Below are 20,501 nucleotides of genomic sequence, written 5' to 3' on the forward strand. Positions count from 1 at the left end.
CCTAGCATGATGTTGCTGATCTATGTCTCACATTCAAGTTAATTTAATGTTTAAAATGTAGCATTTCAACTGCTGCTTCATGAAGTAATTTATCTTGGAAAAAATGTAGAGAACAAGGAAAGACAATTATTCATGTGAATAAGAATATTCATGAGAAAATTGCATCTATATAATGTAGACATGCAAAGATCAATCCATTATACTAGGTGACACAAAGAACGGAGATCTAAATCATAGGGTAAAATTACAGCCACATACAGCACTTTTTTTTTTTTAAAGCAGAAAGGAATCTGGTTCACCACAGATTCTGGACAAGACAGTCAAGGTGCCACCATGCCATCCAGAAAACCTCTTTAAACCCATTCAGATACATCTGTACTATCAACACACACTCTTCCTTCCAAAGTTCTCAAATGATCAAGAACACACACAAACATTTGGTAGTTCCACAGAGGAACCCACAACCGTGACATTTATACAAAGGTTAGTCCCAAGGCAAAACCAAGAAGGGTAAGTATCAGGGATAAAGACCTACTTTCTCAGCAGGAAGACGACCAGACACCTGAATTCTTCTTTATCAGTGACCCTAGACAATGATTAATAAAACAAACAAACAAACAAACAGAGACCTTCCATGAAGTCTCAAAGGCAAGTTTCATCCTGTTTCCAAGGACATCTCAGTAAGTGGCCAAGAATCAAACCACTCCTCTAGAGCAGGTTGGTATAGCTGCCCACATTATTTGTCACCAGGACTCCACATCATTTCAGAGCCCCTACCTTGGGGTCTGGCACCTTAATGTGGAGAACCCCAGAGCCAGATGACAAGACAAAGAACCACATCCCCGTCCATGGAGATTTGATGTTTTCACTGGGCTTGGATCAGGGATGCTGAGGAGAGACTGCCAAGGCTCATCCAGCCCTTGGACACTTGCTGCTCATTCACATGGGCAGCAATGATACAGTCAAGGGAGACGATGAGCACATCAAAACAAAAGGCCTGAATGACTAGAGCTCTGTGATAGACAGATTACAGGTCACAATGGAGGAATTTAGAAACACTGCCAACGCATATGGAGATGGTGTTAGAAAAGCCAGAGCTTATCCACAGTTCATGCCTGTAGGAGACTTTAAAGGCTAAAAGAAATGCTTCTTCTCTCATAGTGGGGAAAGACTGACCAAAGAAGATGTGGGCCTGTTGCTCAGTGGGGCAGGTGACTTCAGAATGGCAAGGACACATAAGGTCAAATTAGCTAATTTCTTCTTTGCCTTATTTGCCACTGACAAGGTCTCCCACATCTCTGAGATTCTTCTCAAAGAGAAGATGAACTACTGGCAGCGGATGTGGTTCAAGTCAGGGATTACCTGTGAGAGCATGACTCATCCAATTCCATAGGACCAGATGCTTCACCCACAGGTGCTGAGAACTGACTGGTATCATAGTAAGGCTGCTCTCTATCATCTTTGAAAAGTTGTGGAGATCCAGGGAGGTCCTCAGTCACTGATGAAAGACAAATGTTGTACCTGTCTTCAAAAAAAGGCCAAAAGTTCTACCCAGGGACCTACAAGCTAGTCAGCTTTCCTTCAGTTTGTGGGGAAATGATGAAACAAGTCCTCCTGGATCACACTTCTGAGTGCATGAAGGAGATGGTGGTTATTTGGAATAGCCTGTGGAAAAGGAAGTGGAGGTCTTGGTAGTCAGTATGCTGAACACCAGCCAGCAGTGTGCCCAGGCAGCAAAGGCAGTCGACAGCATCCTGGGCTGTATTAAAAGGAGCATGGCCTGTTGATCGAGGAAAATCAACTGAGGGAAATTATTATCCCCCTTTACTCTGTACTCATTAGATCACATCTACATGACCACACACAGTTTTAGGACCCCTGGTACAAGAAAGACATTGATCAACTGGACTGAGTTCAGTAGAGGGTCACCAAGACGCTCAGGGGCTGGAGCACACATCCTCTAAGAAGCAGCTGAGGGAACAGGGCTTGTTCAGTGTGGAGAAGAGAAAGCTACAGGGAGGAAGACGTCTGTTAGGTTGTGTGAGAAAAGGTTCATCTTCACAAAGAATCATAGAATATCTCAAGTTGGAAGGGACCCATAAGGATCATCAAGTCCAACTCCAAGAAGCACAGAGAGACAGTGGTAAATGGGAGAACCTGAATAACACTCTGCCCCAACTATTCTGGGCTATCACAGGAGTCATCAGCTTGAAGGAACACAGAGGAACAACAGGCAAGGGAACCCCCGTAACTTACCCCAAGAAAAAGAGCCCTTGCCACAGTTCCTCCCAGGGCTGTCACAAGAGACCTGCCGATGAGATAAGGAAAAGGCTCTCCAGTGCATCTTTCAGACAGAGGGGCAGGTGTACACGATGCAGGGAAGAGCTTTACAGGATTGTTCAGAATTTACTAAGGCTGCTTAGAAAAGGAACCAAAGGCAGGTGAAGATAGGGATCAAGGTGATTTGGGAAAGATTATAATAGAAAGGTAAGGAGTTAGAAGGAGCTGGATGTGTGTTAGCCAGGGCTGGTCAGTATGTTTGTCTTTCTGCACCTGGTCAGCACAGTCAGTCCTGTACCCTCATTAAACTTTATTTCTAAGTACTGTTCTGGCTAAGTGTCTTTCTATTCTGCAGCTATGTGCGTATATGGAAGTCTGAGTCACCTATTTCTATCTCATGCATTTAACTCATTTTTTCCCTACACATCCGATTGAGCTAAGGGCTGAAGAAAAGACAAGCAACAGAAAAAGTAACAACAACGGACCTGAAAAATGCTTTGGCAACAAGGAGCTCAACGAGCTTTCTTGTTCAGCACCTCAAATATCAGTCAAGTCCTCTCTTGTACAAATCAGTCACTTTCCAAAGCCCTTATTTACAAAAATGCCTTTTGTTCACAAGAATTTTATGCATTTCACATTTAGAAAATCTTCATGCATTTCACTTTCTCCTTTAACATACAATGAAATGTTCTGCATTTTTACAAAAAAAACACAGGAACGTTAACTAGACAAAAAAAGATAATTCTAAACAGCATATAAAACATCAGACTTAAGTGCAATTATGTTCTCCCAGTACAAAGCAGAGAACAAGGGGAGTCAACAAACTGCAGAACATACATAATTGTGTGCAATTATACAAGCAATACATAACTTCTTTTAATTATTTTGCATTGCTAACAGACTCTGTTGTATTCCAAATTCTGTACCAAAAAAATGTCAGCCAACTCCAGGTGCCTTTTAAAAGCCAGATCTACTCAACTCATTGTGCTTTACTCACTGTGGAAAATAATGGTATTTACAGACATCACAATGTTCAAAGACTATGTTACAAAGTCTTTCCAGACCTCACATTTGCTGAATTGCTGGAACAGTCACTCACATTACTGACAGTATTTCCCTTAGCCCCTAACCAGAATAATGTTTCTAGATCACATATATTCAGTACCTAGTAGTGCTGAACCAGCCAAATTAAATGCTATGTTACCACAGCTGCTATGTGAGCAGTCAGTGAGGTCAGTGTCTGCCATGATTGTCACCGACTGGGATCCTAAAATCTGGGGTGGCGATATTTGTGAGTTTGATGACTAATTAAAACCAGAAGCCTATAAGGCTGTAAGAAACAGGGGGCTACAATAGTGACCTGTGGGGGAGGACATCACAAACTACTGTGTGTCAGGCAAAATCACTTCCAGGCTGCCCTAAGTCAAATGAAACAACAGTGGAAAAACCCAATGTGTGCCAAAACTTAATTGAATCAGAGAAGTACTCGAGCTTAAATATATTTAATGGAACATCTGGAACTGCTTAGGGAACTCTCAAGGGGAAAGAATACACCACGCCAGATCACGTATGCGCCTGAGAGTACTCCAGCCTATAGCTGACACCATGCTGGAGCAGGAACCACTATGCTTATTGCCTCAAACTCCCACGTTGCCCATCTATTCATGAGGGGAATTTTTATGGACTCCATGTGTAATTTAGTGAAAATAAAGGAATACGAGACTGGGAAAGGGGAAGATAGAAGTGTTTATCTAATAATTTTTTCTCTTTTTTTGTTGTTTATTTATTTTTATTTTTTTTTAAATCAGGGCTGAAATCATGGTCGAGGAGTGGTGGACAACTAACTAGCTCAAGTAAAACACCTCAGCTATAGACTGCTTCTGCTACAACACTGTTTCTCAAACCTGAGGAGCACTGGCCATGCAGAGCTCCAAACTCTGTTCTCTGATCAAACTGGACTGTAGAGCACACCATGAGTAGTGGTGACACAAGATACTACACTGGTAACATTAGGAATGACTCAGCTTGTCTTGCTGTTGCAGTGAAACATCTTGGCATTATCACTACTAACTACCATGATCTGAATATGCAGTTATGGAGATCCATAAGGCTGTGGCTACTGTACTCCAGACTTGGCAGTAAGTTTGGAAACACAGTAAAAATAGTCTAGCCAATGCTTTTAAGTAATTCTTTTTAGTTAATACAGCATTTGGGAAGAGGACTCCCCAACGTCTCGCCTATCTGTCTATAAATAGTGCATTTTCCAGATAGGTCTGCCCTGCTTGGGCGAAGCCGGACTGCACCCTTGCTGGTGATGTCACCATTGCTTACCTGTGATGTGGTAACCCTTGACACGCAGCTCACCTTCCTCCGCAGAGTGGATCTGCTCTTGCTGCTCTGACATTGGGAAAATGGATAACATCATCAGAGGCTTCTAATTAAATGTTCTCCTAACTGTGCTCATGCTGAGCATGAGATATGCATCCCCAGCAGTTGTCCTCCAACTCCTATCACTGCTGATCAAGAGGAACCCAAAAGACAGAGTGAGGGCTTGACAGCCAGTGTCCCTCGTCCCTCCATGTTGCACAGAAGTGATCTTGCCCCAGACCACTTGAACATACAGGGTTTGGTGCTTCTGAGTATGTGGGTAGCAAGGTTACTAGCAGAAAAAGTATGTAAAGCGAGAAAGATTTTGCATAGTAAAAAAATCCCCTTCCATAGGATTTCACATTGAATTTTCTTACATTAATTTTCTACAGAAATAGCACATCCCCTTTCCCACTGCCTGGTGCAACCTTATTCAACTGAGGAACGCCATGACCCCAGGGGTTCTTGCCTTGAGCTGCAGGGAGGTGGAGCATGTCATCGGCACCTACTTTTGCAGTGGGGCTATGTGGGGAGATCTGCCACATGCCACTGCAGCAAATGCTTTAGACCTAACTGAGCCTGCTGAGTACTTCTTAATACATGTGGATACCGGAGAGATGCTGTCCCACATGCTCAACAACTACCCAGTCCCTGTAACAGTTATGATCACTGTATACTATAACCACTGTAGTGGACACACTAAGAATGAGACACTTTGCATAGATTAGTTAGGTAAAACTCATAAAATTAGTATTATAAGAATGTTGTTACAGAAAGTCTGTTTCAGAAGCCAACCATTCTTTGGCATAGCTTAATAGTAAACCTTCCCCAGCTTTGTAATGCAGTTTCCCGATTTCTTTCTGTTTGTATCTCATTTGAGATTGCTTTCTGTGTCCTGGTGAGACCCTGGGTCACAGTGCACGTGAATACCCACTGTTAGGAGTACCCCAAGAGCTACTTCAGGGAAAATCAATCCCTGCATCACCACTCCACGTAATCTCTTTGTCAGGTTATAATCAACCTACTTTTACTAGTAAGCGTTAAATGAAACGCTGAGAACACTGTCACTGCAATGGACAGTAACAGCAACAAACAGAGGGTGCCAATGTCACCCTCCCTGTACCGAAGTGGGTAGCTGCATGGACGAGAGCTTTTCTCGGTTCTGCAATACCGACCTACGGCCGCCAGAGGGCATTCCAGGCACTTATATTTCACTTGGGGAAAATTAACTCCCAAGAGCTGTTACCTCTTTTGTAAGGAAACAGACGTACCAAAAGCTGGCTACAGGTAAACACTGCTGCACTTTTTGTAAATGCGTAACAGCATCCATCTTTCCTAAGAGAAATGGAGAGTAAAAGACTGTAAGACATTCAGAAGTAAAAGCTCTTAAGGTCTGAGCTTTGTCACTGCATTTTATTACACTACCTTTGTATTTCACTATCTGCACCTAGATTTTTCCCCTACACGCTACCCAGACTTTTCATATAACTTTCTCCACAGGCCTCCTACAGCTTCCCACTGCACTAACACCTGCAGGGCTTCCTTCTGCAGTCTGTTACCCTCATCTGATCAATACTGGTTTCCCACCCCCTTCCCCCTGCCCCCCCCCCCCCCCCCCCCCCAACCGCAGGAATTAGGGAGGGAGTTCTTCCTGCTCTATAAAACCAGGTCCATGTGGAATCAGCTTATGAGCAGAAATTCTGCCATTTTTTGCAGAGAACATGTAATTTCAAGTAGCTGAAAATACTTTGTGCAATGTCTTTAAACAGTGCTACACACTTCACAGACAGAGCTGTGCTGCAATCACTGAGCGGTGATTACATTACACTATCCCCATTCCTTCAGACATTTCAGTGATCAGTGTACTGCATTTACATGGCAAGGTGTTGGTAGCAGGAGGGTGGAGATTGGCTGCAGAGGTGGCCTCTGTGAGAAGAGATCAGGGGCTGCCCCCATGCTGGACAGTGCTGGTTCCAGATGGCTCCATAACGGGCTGACTGGAGGATGCAGCTGAGCCCATCAGCGAAGCCAGTGGTGCCTCTGTGAAAGCATATTTAAGAAGGGGAAAACTGTTGTGCAGCAGAGTGTGAAGGATAAGGAAAGAAAGGGTGCGAACAACCCTCCAGACACCAAGGTCAGCAAAGAAGGAAGGGTAGGAGGTGCTCCAGGCACCAGAGTAGAGGTTCCCCTGCAGCCCATGGAGGATACCACAGTGAAGCAGGCATTCCCTGCAGTCCATGGAGAGGACCATGCCAGACCAGATATCCACACAGTATTACCACAGGAGTTAATAGACTGCAAATAAGTATGTATGCTTCTTAACAACAAACCAAAACAAAACACCCAGAAAACTGTCCCCTCTCTTAGATTTGAACAGCCCTTTCTCCAATTTTATTATTTAAAGCAATTACCGAGATGCTTGCTGCAGTGTTACACCATGAGCCCTTTCAATTTTAAGTCTCTCCCTGGCTTCCTTCCCAGGGGGAGGAGTTCTCCCTGCTTCCGATGACACGGTCTCCACAGCAACATACCTCCAGCAACCGGACTGCCCACAGCCCCGCCGCTGCCATCCACCCGCTGCTGCTTCAGGACTGCAGCGGTTAAAAGCCGCACCGAAGAGCTGCGATGCCGGCAGACTTGAATGATTTGTTAGATGGAGTAAAGAATACGCCCCCTAAGCACACTTTGGGCTAAAAAAATGGACAACTCCTTTGTGGAAGAAGTGGCTGCATCACTGGTGAGAGAATTTCTCAGTAGAAAGGTAACTCGTCTCGATTTTCTCCCGCTAGTACAAATGAGAATGACACATGGAAAATGTTAAGTGCTAAAAGATTAAGGAATACTGGGAGGGGGGACTTCTTCTAGCCTTAGAGCAGCTAGACCTGAACCGTAACAAGCCTGTTGGGTAAGTATCTGCACTACATTTCCCACAATGCCTTTTTATTCCCGATTATGGAAGCCAACTTCCTCCTTGTTTGAGAAAGCCTGATTCTTACCCACACGCGCCTGCAGAATCCAAGATTAAATCAAGAAACGCAGTTTCTTCTGTTTTTGTTTTTTTTTTTCTTTTTTTTTTTCCTCATTAATTACGTATCTTGCTGTTGTCCCTGTGTTTACAAGAGGCATACAAAACTTCCCAGGGCATTAAAAAAAAAAAAAAAAAAAAAAGGGCAAAAGGTAGTGGTTCTAGAGAAACCGGTATTTTTTTTTCTTTTTTCTTTTTCTTTCTGGTTTTCAGTAATAGCTTGGCAGACAGCAGATTTATCTGGGGGAAAGGGGACAGGGAGAAGGGGGGGTAAGAGGCCACTGTACTTTTCACAAAGTTAATGCTGTAAAGGAAACTTTGGACTATACATAGGTGTGTGGAGTGTGGGATTGAGCAGAAGAAAAGGCACCTTCACATTTCCAGGTGAAAGTACCTACGACCTTGTATTTATGTTAAACCCTAAGGAAATACTGCTGATGTCCAGCCCAGTCAGTCCTTCAGTGTCAGGAATGAGTTAGCTTGTATCAGAAATTAAACAGCCACTGTCTTATTAAGTGCTACACAGACCTCCATTTTCTTCATCTGTTTTGCATCAAGTCTCCAAATGCACATTTTCAATGTTTGTGAACAAAGTTGAAACATTTGCCAGCAGAATTTCAGATGCAGAATTCATTATTTGCCATTTACTGCCAGAAGTATGAGAGGCTTGATTCTGTCAGCTCAACTGATTGCAAAGATTTTTCAAATGAAAGACATTTACATTTCTCAGTTAGATATCTTTAAAGGTAAAATTGAATAAAAGCATAAAAAGAAAGGGAATGCCCTGCTGGTAAAACAGACCATACAGCTTACCATAGTAACTTATACCTGAATTGCCACATCTATTTCATACTATATACTCTCGAGTCAAAACAAGGGACACTGATAATCCTTTGTGCTTCTGCACAAGTGTTCCCCTGCATCCCCCAAATCTTTAATACACATCAGAGCCAACTGTGGTAATGATCCTTTATTTATCACAACTTGCCCAGTTCCCCAAATTTGAGCCAGACAATCCATCCGCAGAAAAATAAATCCTTTCCTGTAACAATAACCCTTCATAGAAGGAATCGGGACTTTCTCTCTCAAAATGGTGGTCTGGTGTTGTACCACGTAAATCAGTTTGGGATCTGACTCTGACATTTCACAATCAATCAGTCTCTCCCTCCAGAAAGTGAGATGCCCCTACATTTTGTCTCTGAAGTGCCCATGTATGCAGACTACAGATTCACAATAGTTGAGGAAGTCTGAAGACCCCAAACCAGCTGATGCCATGGAGATCTGACTGATTTCCAACCTGAGGCTGATCGGAGTAACTTCAACTCATGATAAAGGTTCTGAAACCTGTTCTGAACCCACCAAGAGATAGCATACACCTGATATTCAGACTCTGTAATTACCCATGTCAGAATCACATATATGAAAAGCTGTATCACATCTTGATGGAAAAAGTAAACTCAGTATTTCTGGAACTATTTCTACCAGAAGCCCAGGTATTAGCAGGGGCCTCACACAGACCAGTCAGTCTTATGAGGCTATTCAGCAGCTGAAGTCACCTGAATGGAGGTCTTTTTTTTCATGTTTGGTAATTTCCATCTCACAGACAACATAGCCACCTTAATTATTTTCACATCTGTGGGCTGTAATAATGCAAAACTGTACCATTAAAGTACAGGTTCTAAGGGTTAGCTTGTAACTAATTACTGCCATCCAGAAGTTTCATATTATATCCAACAAAGTCAAGAATAAAAGATTTAGTAACTTGTACTGTCTCAAGTACTCTAAAATCTGACACTTTTCCTTCGCAGGGTTTGAAGAAAACCATCACTACCATGGACCGAGAGCTTCCACGTTCTGCACTTAGCATCAATAACAGGAATGAACTTCGAAATGTCCTACATCTGCACTCCTTGTACAAACAGAACAAGGTAAGGAAACAGATCGTGTTCCCAAAAATGTGGTATCAGATACCATGAAACTGGGCCAACCAGATCAAGACTGTAGCGAATGTCCAAACTGGAGAGATCTCAAGCTTGTGTCTGGTACTGCATTGCTGCAGACACACTGACAGTTCTCTGAGGAACGGAGAGCTTAACATTTAGGTGAGATTGCAGCTCATGGGACAAAGCTGAGAACCTGGAAGTTCATGAACCCTTGTTACAAACGGCAACATCCAATATACCAGGAGCAGTTACTCACTTTAACACCTTTTCCATCATTAGGGCTAGATTATTCAATTTTGGAAGTACCCATACATGCCCATTTCTATTTGCAACTTTTTGTAAGACCTGGCAGATAAAATTACACTTCTAGCATTTACTATTCTTTGAAATGCAATGTAGACAGCAATATTTGGTGACAGGGACATCAATGGATATTTTCCACTTCCAGTTCACTCATGACTTAAGGCACTATGATGCTTTTGGTAAGCAGCATGATGCTAATCCTGTATTAAGTCACTTCAAAAAAATCTCCCAGTGTAGTTGCATCACTAAAGCAGACAATGTAGCATTTTCTACTTAAGCCTTAAACATCTGTGGTGTTTTTAATTTTCTTTTTTTTTTTTTAATAAAATACTCATGTGCACAGGACACTTTTCCAGAGTACTGTTGAGAAACAGTGTAACAACAGGGGTAGGGTGTCGCCCTATAATTACCAGTTATCGCAAGCACAAGAGAGTTCTATAGTCTATGCTTCTCACCAAGTTCTGATAAAATAAACCCCAAATACTTAAGTCAGGTACTAAAAACACAGTTCATTCTGCATTCTTCTGACGTTCACCAGGTAACATTAGAAAAGGTGTATTCTAGCACAGCTACCATACTGTGCAATGTTTAGCTACAATGAGAATAAGGAATAGCTGTAACAGGTTGCTTTTTCTGTATCACACTTACTTCATTTAACACAGCAACACCTTGAAGCTCTTGGCATTCTCTAGCTGACATTTTCCAGTTTCCTGGATTGTTTGTAGAGTCACATATGGGATACACCCATAGGCAGCTAACTCTAGAAGGTAGTTAGTATGTTCAGCTACTGTACAATGTAAAAAGAATATCGTATTTTAGGCTGCAGCAAGATGAACAAAGAGTTTCAACAGTCACCAAGAACATTTTCTTTTTGGATAGGCCAAGGAGAACCCACTGAAAACTCTTCTTGAAATTATTACTAATTACTTCCTTGAGCACCGTGGGACTTCCAGAAGCATCAGTTCAAGTTCTGCTCTGTCATTTCCTCAAAGTAAGAGCTCAACATCTCATCCGTCTGACTTCTTGGATGAAGATCATGCGCGTGGGAGTGCCACTGTGCTTGATGAAAGCAAAACTCAAGCCTACAGGTACAGTTTTATTTTTCTCTTTGGCCTGTCTAGTAACTTTTTAAAATTAAATAAGGGAAATAGCATTAAAAGTATTATCATTTATACCTTCAGCTACACTACCTTTTATTAGTTATCCTAGTAAGACATAGCTTAAATTTCCAATTATTAAAATCTCCTGTGCAAGCCACTCTTCAAAAATGTTATGTTCCCTACCAATTGATAATCTCAATTACATCTTTCAGTCACTGAAGCACATAGAAATCTGAGCTTTTATGTGTTGTAAATTGGAAATACTCAGATTGAAGCAGTCTGATGAGAAACTAACCACATGCACTCAAACTACATGTATATTCACGCCTTACATATCAAAACCAAGGTCTATTATCTTAAATTCAATATTGTTACTAACAGTATAGGTTATTTCCATCTTGCAAAATACCTGAAAACAGCATGTAACCGAGTCTTTCAATTGCATTTATTACTGCCTCAAGGTGGAGTTAACAGCCCCAACTGTGCTTCAGTACATAACTTTTAAAATGGGCACAAAGGAGTAATTCACCTTCCCAGCCTTGACTCTCAGGGAATTAATCTGATTTTATTCCTCATCCTGAACACAGCACGCTCCAAGTAGCTAAGCCTGAGCATCAGTGCTTGCAAAACACCAGCAACTCCTTCCTTATAGGGGAAGAAAGCCAAGATTTTGAGTTGGTGCTACCAGCTGAGAAGCAACACTTGAAAAGGAGGCAGTACGAAAGAAGAATTAGCTGCTTCTCTTTTTCAGATACAGAAGCTTCTAGCACGTTGTCAGTGATCTTCTCTCCCTCTGCCTGATACTATCACACCTCATGATACCTCAGACCTTGTACCTGCCTCATTTTCTCCCCTTGCCCTAGACACTGCGAGTTGCTCCATTCCCCCTGCAAGCCTCTCCAGTGCCTGCAGACCCTTCTTACTACAGCAATAAGCTTTCTCCTACAGAGGGATCCCCTAACACCCCCGTCTGACACCGCACAGGAGCACCCAGAGAGTTACCAGACCACTCTACCCACCCTCCTCATCCCCAACAAAATGGCGACGCCGCCCTCCCGCCCGCAGCTACCTCTAGCCCGCTGTGCGCATGCGTATTGGCAGCCGAGCGCTTCCCTCCCTCGAGGCGTGGGGGGGGGGGGGGGACACGGCAAAGTGAGTGCTCAGCTGCTGGCCCAGAGTGGCCGTTCACTGCTCAGGAAGTGGTGTGTTGTGGGACCGCTCTGCTTTACGCTGGAGGGCACTCTATGGTTCTAATCCTCCGCTGGCGGGAAAGACATGCGCAGTGTGGTTGTTGAGTCTGTGTCCCCCCCCCCCCCCCCCCCCCACATACATCTGCACACACGTAAACGCTCATTATACACAGAAACATGAACACACAAATTCAAAGAGGCAAAGTAAAGCCCCACAGGCAGAAGCAACATGTGTCGGCGACCACAGAGTGGGGGGATGGTGTGGTGCTGTGCGGAAGGGCCCCTCGCCGTCATGGCGCGGGCACCATCCCTCAAGGGATGAAGTATTCCCCTTTGCTGCCTCAGCCAGTGGGGCAGGGGGGAGCCAGAAATGGTAGACTAAAGGCAAATTGGAAAGCAAAAACCAGAAATGCACAACCTTTTGTGTGTACGAGCATGGAAACGTTACCCAGCCACACACTGAAAGCTGCCAGCTCTGGAGAGAGCAAAATTCTGTATTGATGGGCGGGTTTCCATCTAAATCCTGTGTGATTTTGTACCAATTTTCATGCCTTCGTATGCACCAACCTCACCAGTTACGCCTTCCTGAGGTGGGGGAGGCCGAAGTTGGCTGGAGGTGCAAGGAAGGAAAAAAGGGCCAAGTGGGTGTGACAGGGGAAGTGGGTTTCAGGGCCTGTCCTGATACAAACCAGTATTTGTAACTGATTTTTCTTTCAAAACCAGCTGCGAATCTGACCCTCGGACGCAGGTAGGCATTCCTGGATGCGTGGCCCCATTTTTCCCCTGGATCAGGTCTTGTCCCAGCCGTGGGGTTCAGCTGCGTTTCCACGGCAGGGCTGCAGGAGGAGGCTGCAAAGCTGCCATAACAAGGACTAATGTGGGCAGGTTGTCACTTTGGTTCAGCCACGTCCTATTTCAGACCACAAAATGAACCAGTGAGAGAAACACCATGGCAAAGCGCAGCTCTGTGATCCTCCTAGCCATTTCCATCCCCTCCGGCCAAAGAAAACTCAGGCATTACCAAGTCAACCAGCTAGTGCCTGAAATTAGCTTTAATTTCAACTGCCTGGATAATTTTTAACAATGCTTTCAGGAGTGGAGAGTATAATTAGACAGGTACTATTCACTGGTTCCTTATTAAAGGGCCTTCTTTCTTTTTAACTTACCTCTTGAAGTTTTTTTTTAATGTCTGTAACTGTTAAAACAGTCTCTAAGCTGACACACTGTGTCCTTTGGCAATGAGGGGTTACATGGTCCCAGGTTGGGAGTAACAGTCCTCAGATTTCCTAATGCTCCCAGAGACTGATCATGTTCCCTTCAGTTTATATATGGAGCATGTCTTCACACCAAGAGACATACTACTTCAAAAACCAATTTTTAACTGGTTAAATAAAAAGAATGTTTTTGTGATACGAGATGCTTCAATTCAAGGAATTGCTTTACTATGAAATAGGATGGACAAAAACATCCTAGAGTGAAAAACAAGTTCATGGACAGTTGTCATAAAGGCAGCTATCATTTTCAGGTTACACAGAATATGAATTTATCAGCTGACACAAAACAGGTCTCAGTGAAGTGGGAGCTACTCAATAAAAGTACTTATATTTAACAGTGATCTAATATTATGCAGACAGTGAAAAAGATCCTGATGAAGAAAATTGGGACTTGTCATGATCTCTCACAAGCTCAAATGATGATTATTTTTTTTTTTTTAGTAAGAACATGATTTGTTAAAAGATAATTTTAAGGAAGAAATTTATATTGTGTTGTACAAACGGAGTCACAGATCCAGGTGAATCTCACTTGCATTTCAGAAAAGCTTGTTTATAGCATTATATATGTGTGGGAAAACATTTGCAAACAGTGAACTACACCTTGTGTTGCTTCCTGGAGGACTAGGCTGAAGAATATGGAAGATGTCAATGACAGCAGTGTAGCAACCTGTTATCAAGGAAAAGCCCAAATACAAAAGTACCTTTCTTTTTGAACTAAAGTAAGTGTTCTACATTTGAGAAAGGGGTCAGTCTAAGTTATATGAAAACAGAGGATGTTAGCAAAAGTGTTAACAAATTTTCAATCTACCAACCAAGCAGATCGAGAAGGAATGGGAACTGCTGGTGGTAGCTTAGGACCTGTCTGGTATGATATATATAGTTTGCTTTCTGTTATGATGTGGTACGTATCAAAATAAGTAAGCATAAGATTAAAGTGTTACACATATTATAACCAATTGTGACACATAATAATGAAATTGAAATAATGTCCTGAAGAACTACATGTAGATGTTTAAGTGAAAAACAGCAGTGAGTACTATTGCTAGATAAGTAACTTAATTTGACAGCACTGCTTTAATTAGCCAAGCAAACGTTTTCATTGATTTTATTGTGCATTTTTTTTGCTGTTTGAAGTTTTGCCTTTTTCTTCCTCGTAGATATGATGTTGAGAATCCACTGGATAAAATCCTTCCATCCAGAAAACATCAGCACAAAAGTGAAAAATGCCACACAGGGACAATACACAACAGCCACTTACCCTCTGATGGGGATAAGAAGTTAAAAGATAGTCAAGAAGATTTAAAAGCAGCAACAATTTCTGAGGAGCTGAAATCCAACATGAAGGAGAAACCCAGGTCTGGTCTCATTGTCAGAGGAATGATGGCTGGACCAGTAGCAAGTTCACCAGAGGTGATTTCCAACACTTACAAAATATTTGGCTTGGCCATGGATTTTATATCTAACCTTCTGCGATAAAGTCATTTGCAAATAATGTGAAAATTACTTCTGCATGCTAATCCATTAAATCTGCAGTCTGAAAATATGTGGTAAGTTAGGGAAGTGGTTCTGGTTAATTCAGAAATTCAAACTGTTTCAGATATCACCACTACCTGTAACTACCCCCTGCATGTCTGTGATCTTAGGTTGCAGAATTGCTTTATAAATATTTTCCATTCTTGATATCTCTTGACAGATGGGATTCTCCATTTTCCTAGGAAAATAGCTTTTTCATCTTAGCAGTATCTGCAGCTTTCTAAGTTTTCTTAGCCATGGGTATCTGTTTAACTCAGGTTTTTCCCAAACCCTATATTTAATCAGTAGCAGTTTGGAATTGAAAATTACTTTCAGTTAGAAATATGTTTCTAAAGTGGTCAGTCAGACCATATTCCATCAGTAAGTATTTTCAAAACACAGTTCTAAAATTCTTGCCTCTTTTTTTTCCCCTCTTGCTGCTTTTATGTAGACAGGAACTTCCCCTGTGTAAAATTAGGCTTGCAATAATGAGAAATTGAAATATTTTAAACATATAATTTAGATAATACTGAAGAGAATATGGAAGTTAAATGAATTAGTTGGATTTTTCTAAATATCTCTGATTGGAAACAGAAACTAGATACCTGTAGTGGGCAGTCTTTCTTAGTTTCCTGAGTTGGGTACAACCCCAAAATTAAGCATTTAGGAGGTATTTTGTTGATGTTCTTGGGTAAAAGAAAACAGTTTTTAATGGTATATAGCATTCTTAATACTGTTCAAATTTTAATTGAAAATGTATGTCTGTCATATATTATCATTTTTTTAAAAATCTGATTTACTGTATAACTTGATTCCTAATAACAAACAAATTACTTAGCTCAGAAATTAGCTACAGAGCTTTCCTTTTCTCTTCATGTTTATTTAAAGATGCTCAAATTTTAATCTATGCTTTTAATGGCACTTACTTCTAGGACCTGCAAAAAAGGAGGCTTCCAAAACAATCCACTAGCATAAGCACCACAGCACAGTTCAAGGGTGAAGAACATGAAGAAAATGAGCTGAGTGTCCCAAGCACTGATTTTCAAGAAAGCAAAGGATCTTCAACACAAGTAAGTAAGGAGTTTGCATCAAAGACTATGTCAAGCTCACGCACAAGTTCAGCCTCTGAAAAACTAAGAAACATCCCCAAAGATACAGATGACTCTTTTGCCAAACTGCTGTCTGAAAGAGAGAGGACCAAGATAGGAGAAAGAAAATCAGTTCCAAGCTTTGGTACAGACAGAAGTGAAAAAAGCCTTAAAGTGAGCGGCCCTCACAGACATTCAGGGGCTGGAAGAGAGAAGAGAGAAAGATCCCTCAAGAAAAATGAGAGTCGGTTGTCAGGCCACAGGTAAGAATATTTGTAAGAATATTATACTAAAACATTGAGGAAATCTGATGGAGGACTAGGAGTGACTGAGATATGCCTTCTGATTTCATTGAGGGGAAGAAGCTGGAAGAGGTAAAGATACTGAAAGGTGGAGAAATTTTAAGGTTTAACTTACTAACTTTTTATATCCCAAACCACTGAAGACTCCAGTGGAGAGAGCCTAGAGGTGCTGGTTTCTCTTTACTGCTTCAAAAGGGAGCTAGTTACAGGTTCAGACTTAGACCACTTAGACATCTAAGCAGTACAAGTGACTCCCACCTGTGAAGGTCACCTACAGTGTTCCACGGAGATGTTGCTTGCTCCTTAGGAAATAGTGTTGATTACCTCTAAATATTGCAGTAGTACATCCAGAAAACCACAGAGGATAAAATTAAGGAATACCAGCCAAGTGCACACATATGTCCCCATGGTTCAGTGCACTGCTGTGTTGAGATATCCAAGCCATGCCCAAGCAGGCTGGTTTAGCTACCAGCACAGTGCTGTACCATGCAGAGACACTGTGCTGTGTCTTTGAAGCAGGACAGCCCATGTCATTGAAGTATTTAGACTAAGCCCTGTTAGTGTCCTCATGATGCTGCAGCCACACAGCTCCTGTGTCTCAAAGTATTTTATTCAAAAGTTAGCTCAGATTTTTTTTTATTGTGCTGCATTGCTTCATATTGATAGAAAAGGTTTAGAAGAGCCTGCTTCTGTGACCTCCAAATATGTATTTTTGGCTTTTCTTTGTCTTATATTCTTAATTGATTTGTTTTGTTTTGTTTTGTTTTGTGTGGCGTTTTTTTTTCTGTGCAGAATTTGAGAAGAGTGGGAGGCATGGGATTTTATTTATTCAGAGGTTGCTAAAGCAGTAGGGCCCAGACTGCCACATCTCAAAGCTTGCTTTGTAGTGGGACTGTGACTTGGGTTGGGTTTTGAAAAGCTTCAGGTTGAGTCATCCATCAGAGTTTAACCAGTCTGGAATTCTGAACTGCTGAAGATGCTCTAGGTTTCAGTAGTGCAATGCAACTGTGCCCTGTCTGTGCATATATAAAATCTGCATAATAAAAACTGCTGCCTCATTATCTAGCACTTCCTGTCAGCAGCTCTTCAACAACTTTAAGCAGGGGGTGTTTATCACTCTGCCTGTACTACAGATGGGAAAACTGAAGCAGGTAGAGAAACCTGCATGCTACAGGTCACACAGCAGGTCAATAATATAGTCATACATAGGGCTTTGGCACCCTGAGTGTTGGTCTTGTGGTGTGCTCCCAGTGCTAGAAGTGAGTGTGTGTTATTATTGGCAGAAATATTTTCAAGTTTATATCACCTACTGCTCCACAAACTAAGGCACATGCCATTATCCCTTTCTGCAGGCCATAAAGTAGTATTTTTGTTTTACTAAATTTAACACCAGCCAGGTTTGTTGCTTTTTTTTTCAGTGCTGAAAATCCTCATTAATATGCTAAAACTGCAATCACAGATTTTTTAAAAATTATTATTACTATTTTGTTTTCATGTTTAATTTCTTATAAATCTTGAGATGCAGTGTGTTAAGGCCCTGTTGAGATCATGAGGAAGCAATGATATATTAGGTTTCTCCACACTTATGGTATGGGCTGTGGGAGTTCACAAACTGAGGATCTACTGGAGCTGCACATGGTCCAGGAGTGGCACTTGCTTCCTGTCTGGAACCAAAAAGTGACTGAAAATAGCCACCAGCATTATGCAGTTATTTATCTGTGTTAGCTAACTTCATTTGTAAAAGATTATTGAGTAACAGGCCAAAGTACTACAGTCTTAAGTCTTAAAACCCACAGGAGGTCAGTTCTCCATTATGTAATGTACTAGAAAGCTGAGCTATGTCAGATAATGGCTGAATCCAGGTAATACACCTGTTGCTGAACTGGAACTGGTTGGTGCCTGCAGATCCACCTTTGATATTTTGCTTCCAGAAGGATTTATTAGGCCTTTCATGACTCTGTGTGGATGCAGAGAGCCATCTCATAAGTCACTGTGGAAGCAAAAGCAACAGGGTCTGACTCCATAAAACTCTTGTTTCATATAGCTTGACAGAGTTTATAAGGTAGTGCTAACCCATCACATGAACAGGTTGCTCAGAGAAGCTGTGGCTGCCCCATCCCTGGCAGTGTTCAAGGCCAGGTTGGATGGGGCTTTGAGCAACCTGGTCTAGTGGAAGGTGTCCCTGCATGGCAGGGGGGTTGGGACTAGATGATCTTTAAGGTCCCTTCCAACACAAACCTGTCTATGATTCTATGATCCTTTCCAGTTTCAGGATGGTTTATTACTTCACGCTCAGCATTAATTGAGGTAGACAATACAGCTTCAGCAGGCTTTTGACAGCTCCCCAACAAAGCTGAGAAGAGTAAGCGTATTCCTGGTATTTGATAATCAGTGAATATATAGTACATTATTTATGAGTGTCAAAGGCATATTGGACTGGATAAAATTCTTTGGGAAGACTGCATCTGACTAAGAAATCTCTTGTACTAACTTCACTCAGCTGTAGGTGGACGTGCTGACACTTCCCAACCTTATGCAGTAATTGTGGAGGAAGTAGAAATGTAGAAGCTGGACTGAACAGAGACAGCCTCAGTGCACCATTTTGTGCAATGTGCTGTGGTCCAGTGCTCCATTGCTGGAGTAAGTGGTTTGAAATAGATTCCTTCCTGCAGAGGACTGGATTGGTTTCAGTGAGATCAGAAGAGGGAGCTATTTCCTAAGCAGAGTCCATGTGATAATCTCTTTCCAAAGCAAAACGGGGACATTCCTGCCGGATGATTTGAGTTAAAGCCAGTAAAGCATTTGAATTCATGCTGAGCTCTGAGCTCCCGAAAACTCACACTGAAATCAGCAGGACTGCTGATACTCCTGAAGTTAAATGCAAGTAACAGAGAGTGGAAGTGAGACTACAGATAAACATCAACCATTACAATATAAGGCCTGGCTCTTGCAAGACTTTTATATCCATTTGGCCAAATCCTGCAGTGTTTGAGAGCCTTTCAGCATTTGGCCAGAGTGCTTGAGCATTTTGAGGCATTTGAGGCATGAAAAATTACAATGTAGGAGTGGATATTTGTCTGGATTCTCTTGCATTTTCTGTTACTGCTACCTGATGCCCCTGATATAAATGCTAATCTAAGTATTTAGATAAGTAGTTGAAAATCTCTGTAGGATTAACCACAGCTAGTTCATTCACAGGCATCTGCAATTCTGGTTTTGTTTCCCATAGAAAACAAAAGACATACAAATCTTATTTTTTCCTTCCATTTGCTGCACTTTTTCATTCTCTTTTCTCATATGCAAAAAATGCTTTTGTTGCATACAGGCTGCAGGCATCCATTGTCTACCTGTGAGGAAAAAATCAAGCAAAACCACTGCCATGCTTCAAAAGACAAGCTGAATGTTATCGAATAAATGCTTACAAACTGAGTGGGCAGAAATACCTAGCTATAAAAATATCCTGGGGAAATACAGATCCACAGTATTTTGACTCACACATTTTAATGAAAGAAATGATCATGCTTTTTTTTCATCAACTATCTAATTCTTAGCTACTGCATGAAGTATGTGTAGCAGGGTAACTGTGTCAAGAGGCCAGATTTGTGACTTGCTACTTCAATCTTACAATATCAGCACGAAGTTAGACCTCCAAGTACCATATTTCACAAAAAAAAGTTTGTCCTCAGTAAGAAATGGAGCTTCTGTCTTTGTCCAAATAGATACTATTTGCTATCTTGATAGTGAGGAGGGATTTGGATTTCTGTGATGACCCAAATTAAATGCTTACCTGTAAAGAGAGCTGTGTAATTCAAGAGTGAGCAGTAAGTTTTCCAAAATGACAGACCAACACACCTACCACAGATAGGAAAAAAAAGCAGCAAGTTCATTTATTTGCATTGCTATTGCTGCAATTCCTTGTTTCTTTTTAGAAAAATGGAATCAAGTTAGTGAATCAATCAAATGGAGACTAATGATACAGATGTAGTCTTTGCTTGTTTGTTGAACTATTGCTGAGACCATCTGTTTTCAAATTCAGGTAACTCTAGTGGTGGTTTAAAATGCCAGTGCTTAACTGCAGTTATTACCTCATTGTTCATAACTGTAATGAAATACTGAC

General features: G+C 41.7%; 1 protein-coding gene across 3 annotated transcripts in view; it reads left to right on the top strand.

The window, feature by feature from the left end:
- The first annotated feature begins 7,203 nt into the window (after positions 1-7,203).
- Positions 7,204-20,501, top strand: part of MINDY4 (MINDY lysine 48 deubiquitinase 4) — an 84,132-nt gene continuing 70,834 nt past the window's right edge. For all 3 annotated transcript variants that reach the window (XM_049798711.1, XM_049798713.1, XM_049798714.1), the window contains exons 1-5: positions 7,204-7,408; positions 9,481-9,600; positions 10,798-11,006; positions 14,640-14,892; positions 15,927-16,345. In XM_049798711.1, the coding sequence (XP_049654668.1) occupies positions 7,346-7,408; positions 9,481-9,600; positions 10,798-11,006; positions 14,640-14,892; positions 15,927-16,345 (1,064 nt within the window). In that variant the 5' untranslated portion in view covers positions 7,204-7,345. The remainder of the gene's footprint in view (positions 7,409-9,480; positions 9,601-10,797; positions 11,007-14,639; positions 14,893-15,926; positions 16,346-20,501) is intronic.

This window comes from Accipiter gentilis, chromosome 4 (assembly GCF_929443795.1).
Source record: "Accipiter gentilis chromosome 4, bAccGen1.1, whole genome shotgun sequence".
NCBI lineage: Eukaryota > Metazoa > Chordata > Aves > Accipitriformes > Accipitridae > Astur > Astur gentilis.